General features: G+C 50.2%; 1 protein-coding gene across 1 annotated transcript in view; it reads right to left on the reverse strand.

The window, feature by feature from the left end:
- ARFGEF2 (ARF guanine nucleotide exchange factor 2) overlaps positions 1-22,362 on the reverse strand; it is a 66,557-nt gene that overhangs the window by 38,400 nt on the left and 5,795 nt on the right. The window contains exons 2-10 of the mRNA XM_075571277.1: positions 20,530-20,560; positions 18,959-19,082; positions 17,635-17,781; positions 16,917-17,096; positions 15,399-15,639; positions 14,633-14,695; positions 13,335-13,462; positions 6,332-6,465; positions 2,007-2,241 (exon numbers count right to left, since the gene is read on the reverse strand). Of these exons, the coding sequence (XP_075427392.1) occupies positions 2,007-2,241; positions 6,332-6,465; positions 13,335-13,462; positions 14,633-14,695; positions 15,399-15,639; positions 16,917-17,096; positions 17,635-17,781; positions 18,959-19,082; positions 20,530-20,560 (1,283 nt within the window). The remainder of the gene's footprint in view (positions 1-2,006; positions 2,242-6,331; positions 6,466-13,334; positions 13,463-14,632; positions 14,696-15,398; positions 15,640-16,916; positions 17,097-17,634; positions 17,782-18,958; positions 19,083-20,529; positions 20,561-22,362) is intronic.

The following is a 22,362-nucleotide window of genomic DNA, read 5'->3' on the forward strand; positions in this document are numbered from 1 at the left end:
TTGCCCCCTCGCCACGGAGCCAGGGGTTCTTGCCCCCTGCACACGGCACAGAGCCAGGGGTTCTTGCCCCCTGCACACGGCACAGAGCCAGGGGTTCTTGCCCCCTGCACACGGCACAGAGCCAGGGGTTCTTGCCCCCTCCCCACGGAGCCTGCGGTCCTTGCCCCCTCCCCACGGAGCCTGCGGTCCTTGCCCCCTCCCCACGGAGCCTGCGGTCCTTGCCCCCTCCCCACGGAGCCTGCGGTCCTTGCCCCCTCCCCACGGAGCCTGCGGTCCTTGCCCCCTCCCCACGGAGCCTGCGGTCCTTGCCCCCTCCCCACGGAGCCTGCGGTCCTTGCCCCCTCCCCACGGAGCCTGCGGTCCTTGCCCCCTCCCCACGGAGCCTGCGGTCCTTGCCCCCTCCCCACGGAGCCTGCGGTCCTTGCCCCCTCCCCACGGAGCCTGCGGTCCTTGCCCCCTCCCCACGGAGCCTGCGGTCCTTGCCCCCTCCCCACGGAGCCTGCGGTCCTTGCCCCCTCCCCACGGAGCCTGCGGTCCTTGCCCCCTCCCCACGGAGCCTGCGGTCCTTGCCCCCTTCCCCACGGAGGCTGCGGTCCTTGCCCCTTCCCCACGGAGCCTGCGGTCCTTGCCCCCTCCCCACGGAGCCTGCGGTCCTTGCCCCCTCCCCACGGAGCCTGCGGTCCTTGCCCCCTCCCCACGGAGCCTGCGGTTCTTGCCCCCTCCCCACGGCACAGAGCCTGCGGTCCTTGCCCCCTCCCCACGGCACAGAGCCTGCGGTCCTTGCCCCCTCCCCACGGCACAGAGCCTGCGGTCCTTGCCCCCTTCCCCACGGAGCCTGCGGTCCTTGCCCCCTCCCCACGGAGCCAGGGGTCCTTGCCCCCTCCCCACGGAGCCTGCGGTCCTTGCCCCCTCCCCACGGAGCCTGCGGTCCTTGCCCCCTCCCCACGGAGCCTGCGGTCCTTGCCACCTCCCCACGGAGCCAGGGGTCCTTGCCCCCTCCCCACGGAGCCTGCGGTCCTTGCCCCCTCCCCACGGAGCCTGCGGTCCTTGCCCCCTCCCCACGGAGCCTGCGGTCCTTGCCCCCTCCCCACGGAGCCTGCGGTCCTTGCCCCCTCCCCACGGAGCCTGCGGTCCTTGCCCCTTCCCCACGGAGCCTGCGGTCCTTGCCCCCTCCCCACGGAGCCTGCGGTCCTTGCCCCCTCCCCACGGAGCCTGCGGTCCTTGCCCCCTCCCCACGGAGCCTGCGGTCCTTGCCCCCTCCCCACGGAGCCTGCGGTCCTTGCCCCCTCCCCACGGAGCCTGCGGTCCTTGCCCCCTTCCCCACGGAGCCTGCGGTCCTTGCCCCCTCCCCACGGAGCCTGCGGTCCTTGCCCCCTCCCCACGGAGCCTGCGGTCCTTGCCCCCTCCCCACGGAGCCTGCGGTCCTTGCCCCCTCCCCACGGAGCCTGCGGTCCTTGCCCCCTCCCCACGGAGCCTGCGGTCCTTGCCCCCTCCCCACGGAGCCTGCGGTCCTTGCCCCCTCCCCACGGAGCCTGCGGTCCTTGCCCCCTCCCCACAGAGCCTGCGGTCCTTGCCACCTCCGCACGGAGCCTGCGGTCCTTGCTCCCTCCCCACGGAGCCTGCGGTCCTTGCCCCCTCCCCACGGAGCCTGCGGTCCTTGCCCCCTCCCCACGGAGCCTGCGGTCCTTGCCCCCTCCCCACGGAGCCTGCGGTCCTTGCCACCTCCCCACGGAGCCAGGGGTCCTTGCCCCCTCCCCACGGAGCCAGGGGTCCTTGCCCCCTCCCCACGGAGCCAGGGGTCCTTGCCCCCTCCCCACGGCATGGAGCCAGGGGTACTTGCCCCCTGCGCAGAGCCTGCGGTCCTTGCCCCCTCCACACGGAGCCAGGGGTCCTTGCCCCCTCCCCACGGCATGGAGCCAGGGGTTCTTGCCCCCTGCGCAGAGCCTGCGGACCTTGCCCCCTCCACACGGAGCCAGGGGTCCTTGCCCGAGTCAAACGAAACGTACCTCAACCTGCATTTTTAAATGTGTCTTGAAGTTGGAAAGCAGACTTAGAAAAATGGCAAGTGACAGCTCAAAGACATCAGGCACGGAGGAGACCCCATTTTTAGATAATGCCACACAGAGGTACTGCTTGATGGCATTGACGAACATTTCGTGTGTTCTGAATACTGGCCCAGCGTTCTGCAATACGGAGAGGAGAAGCTGCAGGGAGATTATCTTCGAGCGTAGCTCATGGGACCTTGATAAGAAAGCGTGAAATGTTAGACACAAGTCTGTCTCACCTTTCAACTAGCACTTCCTATTAAAGCAGTGCTCATTCCATGGATCCCTTTAACACTGCAGTGCTACACAACTTGTCGAAGTCCAGGTAGTCGGGAGCGCAAACATGTGAAGAGACAAATAGTGCAATATGTCTTTCAAGTGAATACATTTCTTGGTAGCCTATAGATAGTTTGTGTACTCACAAACTATCAGTACTTTAAAGCAGGGTTTCCCAAACTTTTTTTTCCGTGACCCGGTTATTTTTGAACTTCTCCTTCGTGACCCACTAAGTATGTTATCGCCTATACTGGCCTATAGGGCCTGCACAGACACACACACACAGCCACTGATACACACAGACACACAGCCACTGACAGACACGCAGCCACTGACACACACACACTGATACACACACAGCCACTGATACACACACACACACGCAGCCACTGAAACACACACACGCAGCCACACAGAGACACTGCTACACACACACACACACTGATACACACACAGAGACACTGCTACACACACACACAGACACTGATACACACACACACACACACTGATACACACACACTGATACACACACACACACTGATACTGATACACACACACACAAACACACACACACACACACAGACACTGATACAGATACACACACACACACACACACACACACAACCACTGATACACACACACTCTGATACACACACAGACACTGATACAGATACACACACACACAGCCCCTGATACACACACACACACACACACACACACTCGCTCTCCCCTATACGCACACAGACACAAACAGTGAATTACAGGCAACGACGGATGTGAGTGACAGGAGGGGGGGGGGCAGGGACTGTGTGGGTGGGTGGGTGGGTGGGAGGGGGGACTGGGACTTATGACTGGGACTGGGTGGGTGGGAGGGGGGACTGGGACTGGGTGGGAGGTAGGGGGGACTGGGACTGGGTGGGTTGGAGGGAGGGGGGACTGGGACTGGGAGGGGGGACTGGGATGGTGGGAGGGGGGACTGGGACGGTGGGAGGGGGGACTGGGACTGGGAGGGGGGACTGGGACGGGGGGAGGAGGGACTGGGACGGTGGGAGGGGGGACTTGGACTGGGGACTGGGTGGGTGGGAGGGGGGACTGGGGACTGGGTGGGAGGGGGGACTGGGAGGGGGGACTGGGACACTTGGGTGGGAGGCAGTGACTGGGTGGGTGTGTGGGAGACGGTGGGTGAGTGACTGGGTGGGTGGGAGACAGTGGGTGGGTGAGTGACAGTGACTGGGTGGGTGACAGTGACAGTGACTGGGTGGGTGGGTGACAGTGACTTGGTGGGTGACAGTGATTTGACAGTGACTGGGTGGATGGGTGACAGTGACTGGGTGGGTGGGTGACAATGGGTGGGTGCTTGACAGTGACTGGGTCGGTGGGTGACAGTGACTGGGTGGGTGGGTGACAGTAACTGGGTGGGTGACAGTGACTGGGTGGGTGACAGTGACTGGGTGACAGTGAGTGGGTGGGTGGGTGGGTGACATTGACAGTGACTGGGTGGGTGACAGTGACTGGGTGGGTGACAGTGACTGGGTGGGTGGGTGACAGTGACATTGACAGTGACTGGGTGGGTGACAGTGACTGGGTGGGTAACAGTGACTGGGTGGGTAACAGTGACTGGGTGGGAGGCAGTGACTGGGTGGGTGTGTGGGAGACGGTGGGTGAGTGACTGGGTGGGTGGGAGACAGTGGGTGGGTGAGTGACAGTGACTGGGTGGGTGACAGTGACTGGGTGGGTGACAGTGACAGTGACTGGGTGGGTGGGTGACAGTGACTTGGTGGGTGACAGTGATTTGACAGTGACTGGGTGGATGGGTGACAGTGACTGGGTGGGTGGGTGACAATGGGTGGGTGCTTGACAGTGACTGGGTCGGTGGGTGACAGTGACTGGGTGGGTGGGTGACAGTAACTGGGTGGGTGACAGTGACTGGGTGGGTGACAGTGACTGGGTGACAGTGAGTGGGTGGGTGGGTGGGTGACATTGACAGTGACTGGGTGGGTGACAGTGACTGGGTGGGTGACAGTGACTGGGTGGGTGGGTGACAGTGACTGGGTGGGTGGGTGACAGTGACTGGGTGGGTGACAGTGACTGGGTGGGTGGGTGACAGTGACATTGACAGTGACTGGGTGGGTGACAGTGACTGGGTGGGTAACAGTGACTGGGTGGGTAACAGTGACTGGGTGGGTGACAGTGACTGGGTGGGTTGGTGGGTGGGTGACAGTGACTGGGTGGGTGACAGTGACTGGGTGGGTGAGTGACAGTGACTGGGTGGGGTGACTTACCTTGCCGCCGGACGCTTTCCCCTGCTGCCCCCGATATCCCCTGCTGCCCGGGACGGGAGGTGGGCTTGGGGGCACGGGAGGTGGGCTCGGGAGGGGGTGCCACGGGAGTTGGGCTCGGGAGGGGGTGCCACGGGAGGTGGGCTCGGGAGGGGTAGCCACGGGAGGTGAGCTCTGGAAGCGGGTCACGGGAGGAAGCGGGCCGCAGAGGAGCTGGTACTTCCTCCTCCGTCCCACGTTGGGAGCGGGGGGGAGGAATGAAGCGGGCCCTGCTTGCCCTGCGCATGCGCGCGGGACCGAGGGGGGAATCGCTGCCATTTTTTTTAACTCGAGCTGGGGGGGAGGAGACACCGCGCGGCCAGCCTCGCTGCGACCCGGCAATTTTGGTGCCGTGGCCCGGTGCCGGGTCGCGACCCACCATTTGGGAAACGCTGCTTTAAAGCATATCCAGAAGTGGCAACAACGTGTCCGATGCATCTAGGTGTGTGGTAACCTTGTAGATAAAAAATAGAAGCCCCAATAGCGCAGACTGATATAGAATTTATCAGGTGGTATAAGTACAGCATTTTTACACTCACATGGTGTCAGGATATAACAAGCAAAATAAGTAGCGATTAGGGACAGAGTAGGCGCCATCTGGGACCCTCAGCGTCTCTCCACTCTCCGGTCTCACTCGTGATTGGCTGGCTTCCGCACTTCCTGGTTTGGATGCCCAGATGCAGGTTCAGGGAAGCAGCAGCGCTGTGAACATCAATCTTGCACAGCTGCGATCTTGTGGTACCCTACGCGTTTCACTGGATTCCCAGTTCCATCAATCCTGACACCATGTGAGTGTAAAAATGCTGTACTTATACCACCTGATAAATGCTATATCAGTCTGCGCTATTGGGGCTTCTATTTTTTTATCCACAAGGTTACCACACACCTAGATGCATCGGACACGTTGTTGTCACTGATGGATAGAGTACACAATCTATAGGCTACCAAGAAATGTATTCACTTGAAAGACATATTGCACTATTTGTGTTTTCAATTTTCTATTCACATCTTTGTGCTCCCCCTACCTGGACTTGGACATTACGGAGGACTGAAAGAGCAATCCTGTAAAGGGTAGGAGCAGCACTTTATAAAGTATTTTGTATTTTTTATGTCACATCACTGTTTCTTCACTATTTGGTATTTTACCACAGAATTATTGATGTCACAGAACACCCTCCAATATAAGAATTGCACTTTTTTTTGGTATACAGCGCCAGTTTAATAACACTTTCTTTCACACCTATACAACTTGTGCCTGCAAAAAGTCATTTGCCATGTAATCGTATTTTAATTGCCATGTACAAAAAACATTACAACTCCAAAATTACAACAGACTACTGCTTAAAAACACAATATCTGAAAGGGTGAAATAATTATAATTCGATTCACCACGTGCCATTGCCTTAATGCAGGGGTTCTCAACTCCAGTCCTCAAGACCCCCCCAACAGGTCAAGTTTTAAGGATATCTTCGACTGAACCACCTATACTGAAGCAGAGATATCCTCAAAACCTGACCTGTTGGGGGGTCTTGAGGACTGAAGTTGAGAATCCCCGCATTAGTGCACATAAGAGCATTTAATGTATGCCATGTTTACATATATCTTGAAGGCTTATTGGCTTCTACTGTCGGCAAAAACTTCACATTTTCTTTCCTGGCATTAGCAATATCAACCCGACAACCGTGATCTTACTTGGGATCTGGCGGACCATCCCCCAGGGGTTTCATTGAAAGCTTGCAGAGTGATCGGAACACATGGAAAGCATCTTTCTGCAGGATATGGGCGAATCTAGTCCCAGCATGCTGGCCAGAGAGAGAATCAGACTCCTAAAAAAACCACACACAGTAAACGATCGGTTTATTAGGAAGATGTTCGGTTTGTATTTTATAGCAGCAAAAAAATGTTGTTGGCTGGTAAAACGTGCAAGAAAATGCATTCTAAGCCAACTTAATAGCATGTAGTAAAATATAGCAAAACAATGAGCAGGTCTTCACCAGGTCCCCTCCAGCGTCACATCCAGTACAGCGGTAACACAGTAGACAAGGATTCTGGGTAACACCAAGCAATGACAGTCCCCAAATATAATTTATATAGTTCTTTTATCCACCAGCATTTTAGAAGATTGAATATATGAGACAAATGGTAGATATGGGATTGAGAGGGGGAAAAAATAAACACAAAGCAGTAAATGGCGAACATATTTAGGATTACAGGAAGAAACAAGGAATTGTGAACCTGAACAATGACACCAGTACTACAGCCGCCACTACTCCAGTGTCATATACATGTATTGGTGCTTTTAGTGTCAATCAAATGTATTTGAATAAATCACTCGTAATTAGTGAAAAGAAGAAATATCAGAACAGAAAGATGGGGAAGCAGTGTCCTCATACAATTTAAGTTGGCAAGAGTCAAGAATGGGTTGTAACCTTGCCTGTGTTGCTCATTTTTTTTTTTTTTTTAAATGTTCACAGTTCAAATAAAAAGAATATTCATCAACATTTTACATACTTTAATAATCTCTTGTAAAACATACTGGACACCTAACAAGCTCCTATTGAACCTGAACTCTGTCTGTGTTTTATGTTCTGTCTCTGATTTTAAATTTAAATTTAATAATCTCTTGTAAGATTTAATGACCATTATAATCAGTACCATACAAATCGCGTGAAGAGGACTTTTGTGAATACAAATTTCAGACGTATTTAGTTTCTGTGACCATCTGAGAATCCATATGTATGGATGCAATGTATGGATGCAATGTATAAACGCCTCCCTGCTGGCGCTGCAATGTATAAACGCCTCCCTGCTGGCGCTGCAATGTATAAACGCCTCCCTCCTGGCGCTGCAATGTGCTGCAATGTGCTGCAATGTATAAACGCCTCCTGCTGGCGCTGCAATGTATAAACGCCTCCTGCTGGTGCTGCAATGTATAAACGCCTCCCTGCTGGCGCTGCAATGTATAAACGCCTCCCTGCTGGCGCTGCAAGTGCTGCAATGTATAAACGCCTCCCTGCTGGCGCTGCAATGTATAAACGCCTCCCTGCTGGCGCTGCAATGTATAAACGCCTCCTGCTGGTGCTGCAATGTATAAACGCCTCCCTGCTGGCGCTGCAATGTGCTGCAATGTATAAACGCCTCCCTGCTGGCGCTGCAATGTGCTGCAATGTATAAACGCCCCCTGCTGGTGCTGCAATGTATAAACGCCTCCTGCTGGCGCTGCAATGTGCTGCAATGTGCTGCAATGTATAAACGCCTCCCTGCTGGTGCTGCAATGTATAAACGCCTCCCTGCTGGCGCTGCAATGTGCTGCAATGTATAAACGCCTCCCTGCTGGCGCTGCAATGTGCTGCAATGTATAAACGCCCCCTGCTGGTGCTGCAATGTATAAACGCCTCCTGCTGGCGCTGCAATGTGCTGCAATGTACTGCAATGTATAAACGCCTCCCTGCTGGTGCTGCAATGTATAAACGCCTCCCTGCTGGCGCTGCAATGTATAAACGCCTCCCTGCTGGCGCTGCAATGTATAAACGCCTCCCTGCTGGCGCTGCAATGTGCTGCAATGTATAAACGCCTCCCTGCTGGCGCTGCAATGTGCTGCAATGTATAAACGCCTCCCTGCTGGCGCTGCAATGTGCTGCAATGTATAAACGCCTCCCTGCTGGTGCTGCAATGTATAAACGCCTCCCTGCTGGTGCTGCAACGTATAAACGCCTCCCTGCTGGCGCTGCAATGTGCTGCAATGTATAAACGCCTCCCTGCTGGCGCTGCAATGTATAAACGCCTCCCTGCTGGCGCTGCAATGTATAAACGCCTCCCTGCTGGCGCTGCAATGTGTTGCAATGTATAAACGCCTCCCTGCTGGCGCTGCAATGTGCTGCAATGTATAAACGCCTCCCTGCTGGTGCTGCAATGTATAAACGCCTCACTGCTGGTGCTGCAATGTATAAACGCCTCCCTGCTGGCGCTGCAATGTATAAACGCCTCCCTGCTGGTGCTGCAATGTATAAACGCCTCACTGCTGGTGCTGCAATGTATAAACGCCTCCCTGCTGGTGCTGCAATGTATAAACGCCTCACTGCTGGCGCTGCAATGTGCTGCAATGTATAAACGCCTCCCTGCTGGCGCTGCAATGTATAAACGCCTCCCTGCTGGCGCTGCAATGTATAAACGCCTCCCTGCTGGTGCTGCAATGTATAAACGCCTCCCTGCTGACGCTGCAATGTACTGCAATGTATAAACGCCTCCCTGCTGGCGCTGCAATGTATAAACGCCTCCCTGCTGGCGCTGCAATGTATAAACACCTCCCTGCTGGCGCTGCAATGTATAAACGCCTCCCTGCTGGCGCTGCAATGTATAAACGCCTCCCTGCTGGCGCTGCAATGTATAAACGCCTCCCTGCTGGCGCTGCAATGTATAAACGCCTCCCTGCTGGCGCTGCAATGTATAAACGCCTCCCTGCTGGCGCTGCAATGTATAAACGCCTCCCTGCTGGCGCTGCAATGTGCTGCAATGTGCTGCAATGTATAAACGCCTCCCTGCTGGCGCTGCAATGTATAAACGCCTCCCTGCTGGTGCTGCAATGTGCTGCAATGTATAAACGCCTCCCTGCTGGTGCTGCAATGTATAAACGCCTCCCTGCTGGCGCTGCAATGTGCTGCAATGTATAAACGCCTCCACGCTGGCGCTGCAATGTATAAACGCCTCCCTGCTGGCGCTGCAATGTGCTGCAATGTATAAACGCCTCCATGCTGGCGCTGCAATGAGCTGCAATGTATAAACGCCTCCCTGCTGGTGCTGCAATGTATAAACGCCTCCCTGCTGGCGCTGCAATGTGCTGCAATGTATAAACGCCTCCCTGCTGGTGCTGCAATGTATAAACGCCTCCCTGCTGGTGCTGCAATGTGCTGCAATGTATAAACGCCTCCCAGCTGGCGCTGCAATGTATAAACGCCTCCCTGCTGGTGCTGCAATGTGCTGCAATATATAAACGCCTCCCTGCTGGCGCTGCAGTGTATAAACGCCTCCCTGCTGGCGCTGCAATGTATAAACGCCTCCCTGCTGGTGCTGCAATGTATAAACGCCTCCCTGCTGGCGCTGCAATGTATAAACGCCTCCCTGCTGGCGCTGCAATGTGCTGCAATGTATAAACGCCTCCCTGCTGGTGCTGCAATGTATAAACGCCTCCTGCTGGCGCTGCAATGTATAAACGCCTCCCTGCTGGCGCTGCAATGTATAAACGCCTCCCTGCTGGCGCTGCAATGTGTTGCAATGTATAAACGCCTCCCTGCTGGCGCTGCAATGTGTTGCAATGTATAAACACCACCCTGCTGGCGCTGCAATGTGCTGCAATGTATAAACGCCTCCCTGCTGGTGCTGCAATGTATAAACGCCTCCCTGCTGGTGCTGCAATGTATAAACGCCTCCCTGCTGGCGCTGCAATGTGCTGCAATGTGTTGCAATGTATAAACACCACCCTGCTGGCGCTGCAATGTGCTGCAATGTATAAACGCCTCCCTGCTGGTGCTGCAATGTATAAACGCCTCCCTGCTGGTGCTGCAATGTATAAACGCCTCCCTGCTGGCGCTGCAATGTATAAATGCCTCCCTGCTGGCGCTGCAATGTGCTGCAATGTATAAACGCCTCCCTGCTGGCGCTGCAATGTATAAACGCCTCCCTGCTGGTGCTGCAATGTATAAACGCCTCCCTGCTGGTGCTGCAATGTATAAACGCCTCCCTGCTGGCGCTGCAATGTATAAATGCCTCCCTGCTGGCGCTGCAATGTGCTGCAATGAATAAACGCCTCCCTGCTAGCGCTGCAATGTGTTGCAATGTATAAACGCCTCCCTGCTGGCGCTGCAATGTATAAATGCCTCCCTGCTGGCGCTGCAATGTGCTGCAATGTATAAACGCCTCCCTGCTGGCGCTGCAATGTGCTGCAATGTATAAACGCCTCCCTGCTGGCGCTGCAATGTGCTGCAATGTATAAACGCCTCCCTGCTGGTGCTGCAATGTATAAACGCCTCCTGCTGGCGCTGCAATGTATAAACACCTCCCTGCTGGTGCTGCAATGTATAAACGCCTCCCTGCTGGCGCTGCAATGTGCTGCAATGTATAAACGCCTCCCTGCTGGCGCTGCAATGTATAAACGCCTCCCTGCTGGCGCTGCAATGTGTTGCAATGTATAAATGCCTCCCTGCTGGCGCTGCAATGTGTTGCAATGTATAAACGCCTCCCTGCTGGCGCTGCAATGTGCTGCAATGTATAAACGCCTCCCTGCTGGCGCTGCAATGTGCTGCAATGTATAAACGCCTCCCTGCTGGCGCTGCAATGTATAAACGCCTCCCTGCTGGCGCTGCAATGTATAAACGCCTCCCTGCTGGTGCTGCAATGTATAAACGCCTCCCTGCTGGCGCTGCAATGTATAAACGCCTTCCTCCTGGCGCTGCAATGTGCTGCAATGTATAATCGCCTCCCTGCTGGCGCTGCAATGTATAAACGCCTCCCTGCTGGTGCAGCAATGTATAAATGCCTCCCTGCTGGCGCTGCAATGTGTTGCAATGTATAAATGCCTCCCTGCTGGCGCTGCAATGTGTTGCAATGTATAAACGCCTCCCTGCTGGTGCTGCAATGTATAAACGCCTCCCTGCTGGTGCTGCAATGTATAAACGCCTCCCTGCTGGCGCTGCAATGTGTTGCAATGTATAAACGCCTCCCTGCTGGCGCTGCAATGTATAAACGCCTCCCTGCTGGCGCTGCAATGTGTTGCAATGTATAAACGCTCCCCTGCTGGTGCTGCAATGTATAAATGCCTCCCTGCTGGCGCTGCAATGTGTTGCAATGTATAAACGCCTCCCTGCTGGCGCTGCAATGTGCTGCAATGTATAAACGCCTCCATGCTGGCGCTGCAATGTGCTGCAATGTATAAACGCCTCCCTGCTGGCGCTGCAATGTGCTGCAATGTATAAACGCCTCCCTGCTGGTGCTGCAATGTATAAACGCCTCCCTGCTGGCGCTGCAATGTGCTGCAGTGTATAAACGCCTCCCTGCTGACGCTGCAATGTATAAACGCCTCCCTGCTGGTGCTGCAATGTATAAACGCCTCCCTGCTGGCGCTGCAATGTATAAACGCCTCCCTGCTGGTGCTGCAATGTATAAACGCCTCACTGCTGGCGCTGCAATGTGCTGCAATGTATAAACGCCTCCATGCTGGCGCTGCAATGTGCTGCAATGTATAAACGCCTCCCTGCTGGCGCTGCAATGTGCTGCAATGTATAAACGCCTCCCTGCTGGTGCTGCAATGTATAAACGCCTCCCTGCTGGCGCTGCAATGTATAAACGCCTCCCTGCTGGTGCTGCAATGTATAAACGCCTCCCTGCTGGCGCTGCAATGTGCTGCAATGTATAAACGCCTCCATGCTGGCGCTGCAATGTGCTGCAATGTATAAACGCCTCCCTGCTGGTGCTGCAATGTATAAACGCCTCCCTGCTGACGCTGCAATGTATAAACGCCTCCCTGCTGGTGCTGCAATGTATAAACGCCTCCCTGCTGGCGCTGCAATGTATAAACGCCTCCCTGCTGGTGCTGCAATGTATAAACGCCTCACTGCTGGCGCTGCAATGTGCTGCAATGTATAAACGCCTCCATGCTGGCGCTGCAATGTGCTGCAATGTATAAACGCCTCCCTGCTGGCGCTGCAATGTGCTGCAATGTATAAACGCCTCCCTGCTGGTGCTGCAATGTATAAACGCCTCCCTGCTGGCGCTGCAATGTATAAACGCCTCCCTGCTGGTGCTGCAATGTATAAACGCCTCCCTGCTGGCGCTGCAATGTGCTGCAATGTATAAACGCCTCCATGCTGGCGCTGCAATGTGCTGCAATGTATAAACGCCTCCCTGCTGGCGCTGCAATGTGCTGCAATGTATAAACGCCTCCCTGCTGGTGCTGCAGTGTATAAACGCCTCCCTGCTGGCGCTGCAATGTATAAACGCCTCCCTGCTGGTGCTGCAATGTGCTGCAATGTATAAACGCCTCCCTGCTGGCGCTGCAATGTGCTGCAATGTATAAACGCCTCCCTGCTGGCGCTGCAATATATAAACGCCTCCCTGCTGGCGCTGCAGTGTATAAACGCCTCCCTGCTGGCGCTGCAATGTATAAACGCCTCCCTGCTGGCGCTGCAATGTATAAACGCCTCCCTGCTGGCGCTGCAATGTGCTGCAATGTATAAACGCCTCCCTGCTGGCGCTGCAATATATAAACGCCTCCCTGCTGGCGCTGCAGTGTATAAACGCCTCCCTGCTGGCGCTGCAATGTATAAACGCCTCCCTGCTGGCGCTGCAATGTATAAACGCCTCCCTGCTGGCGCTGCAATGTATAAACGCCTCCCTGCTGGCGCTGCAATGTGCTGCAATGTATAAACGCCTCCCTGCTGGCGCTGCAATGTGCTGCAATGTATAAACGCCTCCCTGCTGGCGCTGCAATGTATAAACGCCTCCCTGCTGGCGCTGCAATGTGCTGCAATGTATAAACGCCTCTTGCTGGCGCTGCAATGTATAAACGCCTCCTGCTGGCGCTGCAATGTATATACGCCTCCCTGCTGGCGCTGCAATGTGTTGTCGCCGTCTTTTTTACTGAAGTCTTATTAGACATAACCAAAGACATTATTGAGACAATAGGACGTAAACTAGTCAATACCAAATTATCTGTAGAGGAGACAGACTGCCCGTCATCTGCAATCCCATTAGTGTGGACATTTTCAGGACGGAGATCAACTGGCTCCGGTTCAGACTCCATCGCCGTCACATTTTCTTTATCTTCAGGCTCTTAAAAAAAAGCAAACAGATATTGTATAAAAGCTATATTGCTTTCATTTCCCTAAAAGGAGTGTCCTGCGTCTGTAGGCCGCCCTTTATAAAACCGCGCTTCTGGTGGATCTACAGAACTCCAAAAAATTTTTTAACTGCAATTTATTCGTTAGATTGCTCTTAAGATAGCCGACTACAGAAGCAGACATCAGATTCTATGGGCACATCCTGATGAATGTAAAGACAATAGGAAGCCCATGGGACAGGAATGGGCTTACAATAAGCCGGGACATAACCAGACTACAGCTGAACAAAGTGACCTTAGGCCTCGGTCCCGCTGCGCTCGTTGGCGCGGGCGGCAATGTAGCGAGTTCCCCACCAGCAGGGGAATCCTCGCGAGCTGGTCCCGGTCCCCACTGGCGGCACAGCTGACTACACGCTGTCGCGCGTCAGCCGCTGGAGACACCACAGAATGGTGTTTCCTAGCTTCGACGCGTGACGTGTGTGGCTGTGAGCCAATGGGGAGGGGAGGCTTCGGGAGGAGGAGAGGCTTCGGGGAGCGGGGAGGAGTGTGGAGTGAAAGCAGGTGAGTGCCTTTCTCTGTGTGTGTGCCTGTCTGTGTGTGTGTCTGAGTGCGTGCGTGCCTGTCTGTGTGTGTATGTGTGTGCCCGAGTGCGTGAGTGCCTGCCTCTGTCTGTGTGTGTGTGTGCGTGTGTGCGTGAGTGCCTGCCTGTGTGCGCGTGTGTGTGTGTGTGTGTGTGTATGAATGAGTGCCTGCGTGTGTGTGTTTAAACTTACTTTCCAGCTCCAGGCGGAGTCCGTGGAGGGAGGGAGGGGGGGGAGAGTAGCGGGTCCCTCCGCTCAAGCCACGCCCCCCCTCCCTGTCAAACCGCCCACCTCCCGCTCCGGCTCCCGCTCCCTACAGACCGCATATCGCGGTCTGTGTATCTCAGCGCACCGCCTGTCAGCAGTGCGGGTGCGCTGACTCTGGGAGCGGGGCCTTAGCCTAAGGCATCAAAATGACCTACGCAACAATGAGGACTGTACCATTTTCACATCTGTATTTCACCAACGGAGAATGACTCGGTTATAGATCACTAAACCGTGCAGGAAATAATGTTAGCGATGAGGAGCGACTACACAATCTACTTTGTGCCTATGGGATAATATAATATATAATACACACACCTTTACTAACAGACTCAACCTGGTCCTGAATTTCATCTACTGCAGTAGGAACTTCCTCAGGGGCTGCAGGAAAAGAAAAAAACTAAAATAAGAACAAATTACGCACACAATCATCCAGAGAGCAATTCTACCCATGCAATATGTATTAACTTGCTTTGCCCTCTTTATATGAGGACACATATGAATTTTGCATGTGTGCTTAAGATATGCACATCAATAATAAAAGTGTTGTTCTTTGTTCCAAAATGTAGGTTACTCCGTTAGCTTCAACTATTGTCCTCTCATTGTACCCCATACCATATGTACTCCTTTTATGCTTCTACACCGTTACAAATATTGGCAATACATAAAAGTAAATATTTACATTTTGTCTATAGAAAGAATATTTTTCACTTGTCTAATTACAATAAAATAAATAATATATTCAAAATGTGTTTTTACCAGCCCAGCTGTGATTGTCAATCAGTATCTAAACAAAATAGTTCCAACAATACAATCAAGTTCATTCGCCTTTCACGTACTAATGTTTTGCAGCTGCAGGCACTACAGAATACATGAATGAATCATGCATTAGATCAGGGGCGGCCAACTCCAGTCCTCAAGGGTCACTACCAACAGGTCAGGTTTTCAGGATATAGCTGCTTCAGGCTCCATCAGTGGTTCTGTCATATAGGCTTTAGTCCTGTGCTGAAGCAGTGATATCCTGAAAACCTGACCTGTTGGTGGTCCTTGAGGACTGGAGTTGGCCAGAATTACATTGTCTTACCGGACACAACAGAAGCTGGCTCTGCCTCTGCCTTCTCCTCTCCATGATCAGTTTCCCCTTTGCTTGTTCTGCCGGTCCCATAATCCCCGTTGGATAACTCGCCCCCGGTTCCTGGCGGTGACGGCTCACAGAGCGGGTGGCGGTGTATCCTTTGTGAAATCCCCGGGGATCCCATTGCTCTGTAGGCTGCAGGGGACTGGGGTTTCTGTTGCTGTTTTTCATATTCCCGCAATTCTTCTAGCTAAAGAAAAACACACCATACATAAATGTACGTGACTACTTTGCTCATACAGAAACCTGTATCCCAGGTACAGCATGGTTAGAAAGGTTTTCCCCTACACGGGTTAAACATTTGAAGTTCTTCATAACATCTTAGAAACTAATCTTCCTCCGAAGTACAACTTTTCAAGTAAAGTCTCACATATTGGCGTTGCTATAAAGCAGGGGGACCCGCTCAAGTCCTCAAGGGCCACCAACAGGTCCGGTATTAGGGATATCCCGGCTGGAACAGTTGACTGAAAACAGTCGCTCTGTCATTTTGACCCAGTCACCTGTGCTGAAGCAGGGATTCCCTTAAACCTGACCTGTTGGTGGCCCTAGAAAACTGTAGCTGGACACCCCTGCTATAAGTAAAAGAAGACAAACAAACAAACAAACAAAAGCTTTTTGAACACAATGCATAAGCCAGAATGGCATATATATAAAAAAAACTAACAACTCGGGGTACGCACTAAACATTTTGTGATGGTAGTTACATAGTTACACAGGACAGGAGGTTTAAAATAAATATAATTTTCAGTGAGTTCAACTTGTTAAATTTAGACAGATGCTTTATCCTATATCCGTACTTAGAGTATATTGATCCAGAGGAAGGCAAACAAAAAAGCCCAGTGTCATATCATCCAATGATATCTCATAAGGGGAAACATACATTCCTTCCTGACAAAAAGAATTGGCAATCAGATTATTCTCTGGATCAACATCCTTCCCATGTTTACTTATTTGGTATATCCCTGTATACCTTTCCTTTCTAAAAAGATGTCCAACCTTTTTTTGAAGATATCCATTGTATCTGCCATCACAGTCTCCATGGGTAATAAATCCTTCATTGTAACTGCCCTTACTGTAAAGAACCCTTTCCTTTGTTGCTGGTGAAATCTCCTTTAATCTAATGCCAAGGGATCACCCCGTGTAATTTGTACTGTCCTTGGGATGTTCCCTTGAAAGGTACTTGTATTGACCCGGAATATATTGGACGCAAGGCTGTAGCAATTTCAGCGCATCAGTCATAAGCCAGATCTGTGCAAATGTACTGTTGGTCATTTAATTAAGCTATCAAAATATCCTATTTTACAGTAATATTCCTTCTATGCCATTTAAGGATCTCACCATTAGGTTACAGTATGTGATCAGAATAATCAAGAAATAAGTAAAAGTCATAGGTGTTTGTTCCCTTTCCTTGTTGGAAGGGTCTGCAACGAGCGGGAAGTGCCGAGTACCCGTAATATAAACATTTACCACTTGATTCTCCATCCTGATGAAGATGACATTCAGCATCTGCGTAAGCGTGGCCCGTGCGGTGGTCTGATTAATGAGATTTTTGCTTGCCAGGTAAATGTTGTAACATGTCCGAACAGTCTGAAGAATTGTTCCTTCGTGGATTTCAACGTATGGAGAAGTTACGACAGTAAGAAGAGCCTTAAAACAAGAAAACATTGAAGGTATACCATCCTTGTACATACAATATCATGCTTTGATTATTCCCACATCAGATTGTTTTTATTTTTTTTACTTGAGCAACATAAGGTTTCCCTTGCGGTCTCAAACCCCACATTTCTGTAAGGGCCAAGAAAACCTATTAAGTAGTATAATTTGGCAATGTTTGCTAGTTCATGCAACTGTTTATCTCGCAGCAATACAGGTTGCATTTATTGTTGGTTTTATTTCTTTTATTACAGGATTGCAGCAGGGGGTCTCTGGAGTGGAACTGTGATAATTCCAGCTCCTGGGTCCTTTGACAGCCTCTGATTGAGCCACCTGTGCTGAAGCTTGGGGGAGGAGGGGCTCTTAAGGACTGGAGTCCATCACCCCTGCCAGTACTACTGAATGGTTGTCTCTTATGTGCCGCCCAGAGCTACAGCTTCTGCCTCCCTCCTAAAAAATGCCAAACATTAGGGTCTCGCTTAAACAGAACTACGAGGATAAACCATAAGCTGCAAAAAAACTACGTCAGTACCTTGATGATCTGTAACTGAACTCCCTCATCTGTTTGGGGACCTTGAAAACAATTGCAAATCGTGTCGACTATGCGATCGATGAGACGGTTTCCGGGGGCTCCTTTGTCGGGGGCATTGCCGGTGATATGGCCGTAGGCAATGAGTTTCTAAAAAGAAACACAAAATGACCATGTTAAGAAGAATTTTTTGCCCATTAAACTGCCTAAAGGAGCATTGCTCGTAAGCAACATGTCTTTTCCGCCACCACACTTCCTATGGTGCCTGGCATACTAATTAGGTGAAGCTTCTGTACGTTACAAGCCTGATATAGGTTTATAACTTTACAGCCTGTTCTCTCCAACGCCAAGAGCATCTCTATATAAATCGTAGCGATTCTTTATTATCCGCATCCTCGCTGCCCTGCGGCCCATTGGGAAGAGGGAATCCTTTTAGGCAGTCACAAGAATACATATATTTTATATGATTTGATAAACAGTAGTTTATTCGGGTTGGTTGAAAGAGGGCCGTCATACTCGGCACTGCTTCATATTTCAGCATGGCAACTGCCAAAGTGATCTCAAAATCACCCCTTTACAGACCCCCACTACAGCTTATAATTAGCATTACTTTTTAAATGCTAACTATTTCAGACTACTCTGGTAAACAGTTAAGTTGCAGTATAATAAACTATATGAAGTAACCTACGTATAGGTGACATGTCAAGTAAATATATAGGTGACATGTCAGGTAAATATATATCAGAAAAACGTGCACACAATTAACAACAGCTCGACCATTGTTTCAGTTTCACAAATTAATTGCTCCACCATTTGCTTTTCATTTAGGCCTTAAAAAAAAAATTTTTTTAAAAAACACACACAACCAGAACCTTGATATATAAAGGGATTTGTATAAATCTATAAAACACTTTTTCCATAAAGTGAAATTAAAAAATCTGGATTTTTAAGCCACAAAACGAATATTCTGATGCACTTAAAAAAAAAATAAAAAAATACAAAACAATGTGATATTTAAAACTATACGTGAACAGGATAAAAAAAAAAAATGAAAATAATAAATTTAAAAAAACTAAGTTCGCTTTAAACAAAAAACAAAAAAAAAACTGGTTGTGTAACAAAGATATTACAAAAATAAGAATAAATAAGTGTGTGTGTGTGTGTGTGTGTGTGTGGGTGTGTGTGTGTGTGTGTGTAGATCGGCGAGTCTGCATTTTGCGATTTTCCTTGAATGGGAAGGAGATGCACAGTAGTGAAGTGGATATTAAAATAGACGCTAATAAAGAGAAGTTAGCGGGGACAGCTCCCCTCGGATCCCATCCATTACCTGTAAGCAATCCAAAGAAGTACTGACAATGCGGGGGGACTTGGACTGGCAGGCCAACTCAAATGGAAGAAAATACTTATCCGCCTCAATGAACTTGGCTTTGGGGGGCGTTCCAGTGTCATCCCTGTAACAGGAAACGGGTGGGAAGTTTAACTGTAGGGCAGACTGCTGCCTCAACTGGGGGCCCCAGAAAGGGCCCGTGGGTTCTCTGCTCCTGCTTCTTGCTCAGGCAGCGTAATGAAGGGTCAGACAAACTCACTAGCAAGTTACGGTCATGTAAATGTATACGGTACAGAACATTCAAATGGCTTTTCTGAGAAGAACATATTTGGCAATACATCACTTTTTATTTCACTTGTAAGAAGAGAGAATGTCTGATCACAACCCGGCCACTTCCAAAAACTACTTAGAACGTGTAAATGACCAGTGTTCTTCTTGGGTGAGCAGCACAAGCCCTCTGCCAAAATTGACAACACAGTAGTAAAGGCTACATATTCACACCCGCCTCAAACAGGGAACACACCAAGATCTATTGCATAGGACAGGGGAGGCTGCAGAACAACTCACATTACACACGGCCTACAGGATTCACCTGTCACACACCCTCTATTCAGATGCTATTCTCGGTACATATTAATGCAGCTTGCACGGGGAGAAGTAAGGATTCCCCTGTCACACACCCTCTATTCAGATGCTATTCTCGGTACATATTAATGCAGCTTGCACGGGGAGAAGTAACCCTTGCTTTCATTTTTACCAAGAAATAAAACTGGTTTCGCCAGTTCCCCTCGTTAAACCAGTTAAGTAGTTAGCAGGAAATGATTGCGCTTACACTAAAGGATAGCTACCATCACTTTCCAAACTGATACGCAGGCGCTGCCAGGAAGCAGATGTTGGAAAGGCTTCAAACATAGATTAGGAGTAGCCAACTCCAGTCCTCAAGGGCCACCAACAGGTCAGGTTTTCAGGATATCCCTGATTAAGCCAGTCTTCCACTGAGCCACTGATTGAGCCATCTGTGCTGAAGCAAGGATATCCTTAGAACCTTACCTGTTGGTGGCCCCTGAGGACTGGAATTAGCCACTCCTGACCTAGATGTTTGAGCTGCCATGTGCACTGAAACACCCACCCCCCCCCCTTCTCCTCCCCCGCTATAAGAGCATGCATCTCTCTTCCAGCTGAAGCTGTTTTAAATGCAGTTATCTTTGCAGTGAGCCCGGACACATCTTATATTTGTAGGTTAGTAAACATTTCGTTTGACAATATAACTATATTAAGGCCTAGGGGCACACAGATGAGAATTGCAGGTACGTCCACACTACTAACTGGTCTAAAATAAGTATACATTGGCTGAAGCAACTCTTCATACACCAACTAAGCAAGAGAACATTATTTGCGTATAGAAGGCAACATATTTGTGGGCAGGTATTACAGAAGCCCGGTTTGTTCAGCTTATTCAAAAGAGCAGAAGTACTGTATATGTCAAAAAGAAAAAAGTAGAAGTTGCCAGAATCACCACAAGTGAGAAGCAACAAGCATGTGATGGCCATAAATATGTTATTTTAACTTACCGCGGTTTTTCAAATTCAGATTTAATTTCATCTGCAACAACAAAAAAAAAGTAAATGGTCAATAATATAAATTAATCAATCACTACCATCAAATGATCGTCCTTTAGGAGGAGAGGAGGAACAGCAATAACTGTGCAGCCCCCAAACAGGACGATGAAGAACTAATCACAGTGATATCGGTAGGAGGTTAAATTAAAGCTAGATGATCGTTTTAAAATAAATACTAGTTAAACAATACTAGAGGATTACCTAAAGCAAAGAAACGAGTGTACTTAGATTGTAATCTTTTCTAGACAGGGACTCCTTTTCCTATGTGTCACTTTTACGTCTGAAGCCCTTCTTCCCATTATGCGTTATTTGTATTATTTGTTATTTATATGATTATGTCACGTGTATTACTGCTGTGAAGCGCTGTGTACATTAATGTTGCTATATAAAAAGACATACGTACATACAATTAAAGAAGTGATGTAGAGGTCGCTCTTGTGTGCTCAACTCAAATAAGATAAAGTGTATGCCCACTTCTAGTCAAATCACCAAAACAGGTAAAGGTAGAAATAATGAAGTGATGATGGCCGGTAAATCCCACCCCCAAATGTTGGGTTAGTGTTGGCACAAACTGACAGGATCAACTCTGAAACAATCTGAAAATACATACTGGCTATTTTATTTCTTTTTAGATGGCATCACTTAGTTTTAATCCTAATAAAAACATCTGTTACTAGTTAATTAGGTCTTATTTAGGCAGCTCCTCTGCAATCCGCCCCCAACATTCACATGGCAACGCCTGCTGTGTGTAACTTTACTCCTCTCCACCAGGCAGAACTGAGCCGTTTTCCCTGCAGGCTACAAGAGATCTTATCAGGAAAAAGAAAATCTTATTTTAATCTTGGCATATCAGGTTTCTGGAGGTCTTCTGATGTCACTAAGATTTATTCTATAAAGTGTGATTACAATGCATCTGATCTCAGACGCGCTATTAGAGAGGGTTGGGTTTCCTTACAATGCATCTGATCTCAGACGCGCTATTAGAGAGGGTTGGGGTTCCTTACAATGCATCTGATCTCAGACGCGCTATTAGAGAGGGTTGGGGTTCTTTACAATGCATCTGATCTCAGACGCGCTATTAGAGAGGGTTGGGGTCCTTACAATGCATCTGATCTCAGACGCGCTATTAGAGAGGGTTGGGGTCCTTACAATGCATCTGATCACAGACACGCTATTAGAGAGGGTTGGGGTTCCTTACAATATATCTGGTCTCAGACGCGCTATTAGAGAGGGTTGGGGATCCATAGGTCACAAAGGGTTCCTTAACAAAAAAAAAGGTTGGAAACCACTGATGTGGACAGGCATGACTATATTACATTAATAAACGTATTGCCACCAGTTCCACGCAATGTATCCAACTATTGTTATTCCCACAAGTATACTATGCCACGTGAACTATAGAAGGAACGCAGATACACTTTTATTACCTGTAAACAGATCTGGCAATTCTGTAAGTGAACCAGTCAGTGTATAATATTTGCACTGCGCTTTCCTCCTGGGTTATTTAACCATACAAAGAAAGGAATGAAGAGGCCGCTTATTTCAAGTCAATAACTATCTTTTTAGTTATTTTCCTGTTTTATGCAAGCCATAAGGATTTGCTCTTAGAAGCGCTCTGTTTAACCAAGAATGCAGCAAAATGGAAGTACTGTTTTACAACTGGACTGTACCAGCTCACCACAGCCTCTCTGGGGGACTGTAAGAACTCCATATTGTGCTCCGGTGACCAGTCAGGTAGCAGAGCTAAAGAAAAGCTGTTGTATGTACAGTATGTCTTTATTTATA

Source organism: Ascaphus truei, chromosome 15 (genome assembly GCF_040206685.1).
Source record: "Ascaphus truei isolate aAscTru1 chromosome 15, aAscTru1.hap1, whole genome shotgun sequence".
Classification (NCBI taxonomy): Eukaryota; Metazoa; Chordata; class Amphibia; order Anura; family Ascaphidae; genus Ascaphus; species Ascaphus truei.